Source organism: Puma concolor, chromosome E2 (genome assembly GCF_028749965.1).
Source record: "Puma concolor isolate L17-30 chromosome E2, mPumCon1.1.hap2, whole genome shotgun sequence".
NCBI lineage: Eukaryota > Metazoa > Chordata > Mammalia > Carnivora > Felidae > Puma > Puma concolor.
In genome coordinates, this window is record NC_141681.1 from 50,794,339 (window position 1) to 50,802,624 (window position 8,286).

General features: G+C 47.1%; 1 protein-coding gene across 2 annotated transcripts in view; it reads right to left on the reverse strand.

Moving 5' to 3' along the window:
- The window catches only part of ZNF235 (zinc finger protein 235), a 37,758-nt gene extending 29,747 nt beyond the window's left edge, over positions 1 to 8,011 (reverse strand). Inside the window, exons 1-4 of one of the 2 annotated variants that reach the window (XM_025914941.2) lie at positions 7,915 to 8,011; positions 6,214 to 6,278; positions 3,430 to 3,556; positions 2,618 to 2,713 (exon numbers count right to left, since the gene is read on the reverse strand). In XM_025914941.2, the coding sequence (XP_025770726.1) occupies positions 2,618 to 2,713; positions 3,430 to 3,556; positions 6,214 to 6,228 (238 nt within the window). In that variant the 5' untranslated portion in view covers positions 6,229 to 6,278; positions 7,915 to 8,011. The remainder of the gene's footprint in view (positions 1 to 2,617; positions 2,714 to 3,429; positions 3,557 to 6,213; positions 6,279 to 7,914) is intronic. The other variant, XM_086690004.1, reaches the window with a different exon arrangement.
- Positions 8,012 to 8,286: the final 275 nt, after the last annotated feature.

Consider the following 8,286-nt stretch of genomic DNA (forward strand, 5'->3'; position numbering starts at 1 on the left):
CCCATGTTCCTGAATTGGAAGGTTTACTATTGTTAAGATATCAGTGCTACATGGTCAAAGGACCTACAGGTTCAATGCAATCTCTATCAAAATCCCAACAATACAGAAACAAAAACCCATCCTAAATTCACATGGAATCTCAAGGGACCCTGAGTGGCCAAAACAACCTTTAAAAAACAAAAAAAGTTGGAGGTAATCAATTCCTGATTTCAAAACTTACTATAAAGCTGCTGTAGTCAAAAAAGTGTGGTACTGGCATAAAGACATACAGACCGAGGGAATAGTCTAGAAGGCCCCAAAATGAACCATTGCATACACAGTCAAGTGGTTTTTGACAAGGGTGCCAAGACCATTGAATGCGAAAAGAACAGTCTTTTCAATAAATGGTGCTGGAAACATTGGCTATTTACACGCAAAAGCATGAAGTCAGATCTTTCCTTACACCATATTCACAAATTACCTCAAAATGCATCAAAAAGCAAAACATAGGAGCAAAAACTATAAAACTCCTAGGAGAAAGAATACGCCAAAAGCTTTGTGATACTGGATTTGACAATGATTTCTTGGCTAGGACACCAAAGGCACAGGGAAGAAAACACACAGACAAATTTGAAAATTTCATGGAAATTAAAAACTCTTGTGCATCAGAAGACACTGTCAATAGAGTAAAAAGGCCACACGCAAAATGAGAAAATACTTGGGGCGCCTGGGTGGCGCAGTCGGTTAAACGTCCGACTTCGGCCAGGTCACGATCTCGCGGTCCGTGAGTTCGAGCCCCGCGTCAGGCTCTGGGCTGATGGCTCGGAGCCTGGAGCCTGTTTCCGATTCTGTGTCTCCCTCTCTCTCTCTGCCCCTCCCCTGTTCATGCTCTGTCTCTCTCTGTCCCAAAAATAAACGTTGAAAAAAAAATTAAAAAAAAAAAATGAGAAAATACTTGCAAATCATATATCTGAAACAGGATTGGTATTCAGAACACAGAGAACTCCTAAAACTCAAAGGAAAACAAACAATTGGACTCACAAATGGACAAAAGACTTGCACAGATATTTCTCCAAAGAAGAAACACAAATGGCTAATAAGCACATGAAAAGATGATCAATATCACTAATTATCAGAGAACCGCAAATCAAAACGAGGTACAGCTTTGCACCCATTAGGGTGGCTATTAAGCGTAAAAAAAAAAAAAAAACAACAACCCACAGAACACAAGTGTTGGTGAGGATGAAGAAAACTGGAACCCTTGTGTATTGCTGGTGGGAACATAAAATAGTGCAGCTATCGTGAAAAACGGTATGGCAGTCCCTCAAAAATTAAAAACAGAATTACCAGGGGCACCTGGGTGGCTTAGTCGGGTAAGCATCTGACTCTTGATTCAGCACAGGTCATGATCTCATGGTCGTGAGATAGAGCCTCCCTGGGGCTTTGTGCTGGGCATGGAACCTGCTTAAGATTCTCTCTCTCCCCCTCTCTGTCGCTCTGCCCTCCCCAACTTGCTTGCAGTCTCTCTCTCTCTCTCTCCCCCTCCCTTCCTCTCCCAAGGAAAAAAAAAAAATAGAATTGCTAACATGATCCAACACTTTTGTTCTGGGTATACACACAAAAAATGGAAAGCAAGGACTTGAACAGATATTTGTACACCCATCTTCACGGCAGCATTTTTCACCATAACCAAATGGTACAAGCCCAAATGTCCATCAATGGATGACGAAAACGTGATAGGTGCACACGACGCGACGTTACTCAGCCATAAAAAAGAAGGAAATTCTGACATGCGTTACAACACAACCAACCTTGAAGACGTTATGCTAAGTGAAATAAACCAGGTGCAAGTGGCAAATGTCGCATGACTCCACTTCCATGAGGTATGTGAAACAGTCAAATCCACAGAGACGGAAAGGAGAACAGTGGTCGCCAGGAAGTGGGGTAAGAGAAGAACAGGGGGCGCTGTTTACGGTGCAGGGTTCCAGTGTGGGATGATGGAAACGTTCTGGAGATGGACAGCACGGAGGGTTGTGCAACAGTGTGGATGTACCTAAGGCCCACTTAAAGATGGTTGAAATAAAGGGTATTGTGTGTATTTTACCACAATGTAAAAATCCCAGATGCTAATAAGTCTGGTGGTATAGTGCTTACGCGCAAATGAAGGCAAGTCAGGGACACGGCGAGTGCCGGGAGATGGCATTTGAAGTGGTGGTCGGATAAGGCCTTGGATAGAAGGACTTCGGATAGACAGGAGCGAGAGAGAAAGCAAGAGCGGTCAGACGTGTACCGGCTGGCAGCATTCCGGCCGGAGGAGAGAACGGGAAAGGTCCTAATGCAGAAGCACCTGAGTGCCGTGAGGCTGGCAGACAGAGGGAGGGGCACGTGACGGGAGAAAAACGTAGAATGAGTGGTGAGGCTGGGGGAACGAGCCCATACCACAGGACCTTCCAGGCCCCTGGAACACGCTGGGTTTTATTCTGTAAAAGGAGAAGCCCGGGGAGGGACTGAAGCAGGTGTGACGCAGCGGGACTGAGGTTTTCAAGGGGCCTCTCTGGCTGCTGCATGGAGATTATCCAGGACGCAGGCAGATCGAGGGGACCGTCCCCTGCCAGGACCCGAGCCGCGCCATTCTCACCCGAGTGCCTACCCCTTTGGGTGTGGATCTCCTTCATGCAAAGCTTTTCCTCTCTCTCCAACTGGGATATCACATCTGGTTTGGAGGATGAATGCCCTGTGGAAAGAGAAGACGCGAGTGAAAACACGAAGGGCGCGAGTACTGAAAACCGTGGGTTCCCATCCCGTAATGTGAGGCTCTGCCCCTCCCCGCAGCAGTGGTTACCAAACACTTTTCCGTCACGACCCGCGGTGAGCAGTACGCTTGGCATCATTAGAAATCTATTCTTACCACACAAATTACTGAAATAAATGACCAAACGAACGGTTTCTAACCACTGTCTGTCTTCCTCACATCCTTCCCCGTCTGACACCCCTCAATGTAAACAGCTGAACTTAACGCGTCAAGGTGAACCCCCGCTAAGGAGCTCTGTCCTGTAAGTATTCTAGATTAGAAGATAGTCGGTGCCATTTACGAACGTCCTGACCCACCAGTGGCTCATGATCTACAAGTTTAAAAAAGATGCCTGAAATATGGAGCCAGGCGAAGACAAGCTTAACTGTTCATTTACAGTTCATTTACACGAGACCATGTCTGCCTCGGAACAAAGACTAGAAACATCTTGTCTCCATGTTCTAAAGGGACTGGGAAACCCTGGTCTCTGAGGAGCCCTGAAGCCTTAAACTAGTGGGCGGAGGCCAGGGATGTCATCAACATCTCAATAGGCACAGGACGGCCCTCACGACAAAGAAATATCTGCCCCCGATGCCAACAGTGCCAAGGTGAAGAAACCCTGCTCGAGGGGATGAGTGACAGAAAGGTCTTGCGCTCACCCACAGAGACCAGGTTCCGGAAGTTCTCCAGCATCACTTCTCGGTACAGCTTCCTCTGGGTGGGGTCCAGCAGCCCCAGCTCCTCCTCCGTGAAGACCACAGCCACGTCCTTGAACGTCACCGCCTCCTACAACACCAAGCACACGTAACCTCGAGCTCGCACCCCATGGCCACTGGGAGCGGGGCAGCACGGAGAAGGTGGAGATACGGGGGAAGAGAAGGTGGAGATACGGGGGAAGAGAAGGTGGAGATACGGGGGAAGAGAAGGTGGAGATATGGGGGAAGCCGTTCCTGATTCTGAGGGAACCGAGCAACTCTTCTCATAGTTTCTCCTCTTCCCCTTCCACAGTCTTACCAAACACGCTAGGGCCATGCAGGGGAGGGGAAGGAGAGGGAAGAAGGAGAAAAATACCTTGTATACAGGTAGCATCGTGCCCTTTATACAGTTTTTATACAGATCTCAGCCAACTGTCCTGTTACTTCCCTAGGATAAGTTCCAGGAAGTGGCATTTGCACTCTTGAAAAATATGCACCCTGATTTTGTTAATATAATGGCAATTTTCCCCATTAACTCTTCCTGTAAAAGATTACAAGTATTCTGGATTCTCTACACTCTGGCCCAAACTGGGGGCACCTGGCTGCCTCCGTTGGTAGAGCTTTGGGACTTTTGATCTCAGGGCTGTGAGTTTGAGCCCCACATTTGGTGTAGAGATTATTTAAAAATAAAATCTTCAAAACAAAACAACGAGAACATAGTCTTTTCGACACAGTGTGGCAACTACGCTCAAATAATAATAAAAGATCATCTTTCCATTTGTTTTCACATATTACCTGTTCATTTCCTTTGTTCATAATCCTACCGGAGTATCTTATGCATCAGTAAAATTCCTACTGAGAATATCAAGCCTTTTTTCTAGCATGTATAAATTCTTAGCCACCACCCCCGCCCCAACTCCTGTTTCCTATTTGTGTCATAACTTTTTCTGCGTGGAAATAAAAATTCTAGCTGGAGTTCTGAGCACCTGTGTACTAAACAACGACTTGACACGTCTGACACAGAAGAGACAGGCACTAAGAAAAGGAATCAGGTGATGACAATGTTATGTTTGGAGACCCCCATCCACCAGATCTGCCAGCACACATGTAGCCTGGCCTGAGGTCCCCGAACAGAGAAGTCTCTTTTCTTCTGGGTCTTTCCATTTACCCTAATCGGACACCTGAAACTCCCGACTTAGGCAATGGGAACTTTAGGGTCAGCTGGGAACCGAGTGGATTTCAGGAGGTATCTGAAGGTTCACAAACCTGTTTCTTCATGTGAAAACGCAGAGAAGACCAGGTATATCCTCACACAGCTGTTCCACAGAGTAAATGCCTGGCAAATCCCTAGTGCTCAAGATTTTTAAAAATAAGTATGTGCTGGGGCGCCTGGGTGGCTCAGTCAGCTAAGCGTCTGACTTCGGCTCAGGTCATTATCTCACAGCTTGTGGGTTCGAGCTCCACATCAGGCTCTGTGCTGACAGCTGAGAGCCTGGAGCCTGCTTCGGATTCTGTGTCTCCCTCTCTCTCTGCCCCTCCCCATTCAAACTCTGTCTCTCTCTCTCTCAAAAAATAAACATGAAAAAAAAATTTAAAAAAAAATGTGCTTCTTCAAAACATACTAACGCATCAACGAATAAAACAAATTTAACTATATAATACACACATGATTTAACTTAGAATTAAAAAAAGGAATCTAGCTTTTAAGAAGTATTTAAATTTATTTACTTATTCATTTTTAAGTAACCTGTACACCCAATGTGGGGCTTGAACTCACAACCCCAAGATCAAGAGTCACACGCTCTACCCTGAGCCAGCGAGGCGCTCTCAGAATCTAGCTCTTGCTGTTTGAAAACTAAAATTATTTTCTGAGTTCAGTCTCTGGCAGACTCTGCTGCACCAAGCCATACTGCAGACATTCTTATCACAATGAATGAGGCACCACATGTGAGAAAACAATCGAGTCCCCAGAACTTTCAAGAGAAATAAAAAATGACTGACTTCTCAGAATTTCTGTATGGGGTGAAAGGTTATACGTAAGCAAATTGTTATTGTAAACATCTCAAAAATGGTAAAATCCATGTGGGTTTTATATGGAGAATGGGGTAAAACAGCAGGTAAATTACAGAAAATAATGTGACCCTTTACACTGTAGGTAATTATCAAGTTGCATTTTAAAAACCCAAAATGGGGGCCACCTGGGTGGCTCAGTGGGTTGAGACTCTTGATCTCAGCTCAGGTTATTATCTCACTGTTCGTGGGACTGAGCCCTGTGTCGGGCTCTGCACTGACAGCTCAGACCCTGCTTGGGGTTCTCTCTCCTTCTCTCTCCCTGCCCCTCTCCTGCTCACTCACACTCTTTCTCTTTCTCTCTCAAGATAACGAAATACACATTAAAAGAAATAAAATATTAAAAATCCAAAATGCTACTTAAACTGTGATTACAAGTCCAGACACGTAAACACAAATGGGAAAGAATACGGCACAATTAAAACTGTTCATTTGTAAACATGTTTAGAACGTGCAAGTTTTTTTTTTTTTTTAAGTTTTTTAAATATCAATTTTCACGCTGTTATTTGGCAATAAACAAAAAACAAGAGGCTGGTACACAACAATTATTCAAGTGCCTGGGGTTCTTGCCAAGTAGGAGGGTAAATGCTTCCACCCTTCCCAAGTAGGGGGTTAATGCGTCCACGCTTTGTGAAACGAGAGGTCATTTTAAGGAACAGAAAGGCAAAACCAACTTACCTGGAATTTGGTCATTTTTTTCTCCTTTTCCTTTTGGGGAAGGGCAGAGTTCTGGGAAGGCAAAGCTGTGGATGGGAAAGCCGTCGTGAGAGAGCCGTCAGTCCACGTGGCACTTGTGGGAACCCCAAGAGGTGCCCCTGTAGACCAGGGGCTGGATTCCAGCTTCCTCTGGGTTCCCCCAGGCGGCTGCCTGAGCTCAGGAACAGTCCCTCACCTAAGTGCTCCTGGTAGCTTCCAGAGTATTCCTGAGCCTGGGTCTCAGAGGAAATGAGAAGCAGGCAGGCAGTATAACTTAACGGGGCCAAGGCGCATGGGTTCAAGCTCTGCATTTCTACTTACTACTTTCTACTCACCACCAGTGTAAACCTTGAGCAAATTATTAATCTTTCTGTGCCTCAATCCAGTCACCTGTAAATGGGTATAATAATAATGCGGGTATTCCCTATTCCCTAAGGTGTCAGACAGGCAGATGCTTTTATGCTTCCCAAAACTTCCCTTGCAAATGTGCTTTCTAGAAAATAAATCTTTTCAGAAACCCACTGATTCAGAGATGAAGGCTCCAGGTGGCGAGTCACCGATACCCTAGGAAAGTCTAATTATTATTATTTTTTTTTAACGTTTAATTTATTTTTGAGAGAGGCACACACAGAGAATCTGAAGCAGGCTCCAGGCTCTGGGCTGCCAGCACGGAGCCTGACTCGGGGCTCAAACTCACCAACGGTGAGATCCCGACCGAGCCCAAGTTGCAGGCTCAACCGACTGAGCCACCCAGGAGCCCCTAGGAAAGTCTAATTCCGACTGGTTGCCCCAGATAATCTGTTCTGCTGCTAATGAAAAACTGCCATGATTTCCCCCCAATGACAGCATTTTAATAGGTGTAATTACTTGAGCATGTTATTAAGCTCAACAAAGTTTCCTCTCCCATATGCATGCAGGAAATGACTGATTGAAACCGCAGACTAAGAAATCCTGCTGCATCTTAAATGAACAACACGCAGCTATTACACGTTCTCAACACTTAAGGACTCAGTACACCGCAGGCACTCTGCGAAGTCGTGCGCAGGACTGTTTCTCTGGGATCAGCCACAAAGAACTTTCCCCGGGATCCAGCTGAAGATAACTCTCCTTCCTAACCAAGGGTCTGGGAAGAGTCCACGAATCCCGGAACGGCCCCACAGCAGAGATCGGTGAAGGGCCAGTGGAGCTGCAGCGGGGCTCCGACCCCACGCCCCCAATGCCAGCCTCTCAGGAGCTTCTAAATAACAGGGGGCCCGATATTATGACAGCATTCCCGGCACCACCCAACATTTTACTAGGCACTAGGCACTGGTTTTAAGCGTTTCGTATATAATCTCATCTAATTCTTGGAAGAACACTACTGGGCAGGCACTAACCCTTTTCAGCCAGGGGGAAACGGAGGCAGGGAAATGCTAATCACTGGCCCAGTGTGTCACCTCGAGACACACGCACAGCTGGCTCTAGGGGTGAGGGAGGAGAGCTCTGGGCGCGGAGAGCGCGGGAGACCTTCAAACTCCGCACGCCACGCGCGCCCGCCCCCACGCGGAGGCTTCGTCGCCGCTGCCTCCGTCCCCGCCCTCCGCCGCGACTCCCATGCCCCATGAGCGAGGACCCGGCGGCTGCTGGCCTCACGCCGAGGCCGAGAAGGCTCGGAGGGACCGCAGGGGCGCGGGGTTAACTCACCTCCCTGCCAACAATCTCGGCCCGACCTCGCCTTCCTGGAGCGGAAGTGTCCCCGACTGTACCCCGCTCCTGGACTACACTTCCCAGAATGCCCAAACGGAAGCGCCTCCGATTTCACGCAACTCCTGGACTACATTTCCCAGGATGCAGCTTGCGGGACCGCGCTTCCAACAGCTGACTCTTGTTTGGGTGTAAAGCGGCTTCAGGTTGGGTTACCTCGCTGGTGCTGTAAGTGTCAGGTTTCTTTTTGTTTTATTCATTTCTTAGAGCGCCTGAGAAAATTGCGAGTTGAAAAAAATTCGGTCGTATTGAAGAAAAACGGACCAAAATTTTTAGGGGAAGGCTGGATCTCAAACTTGTATCAAATGCCGG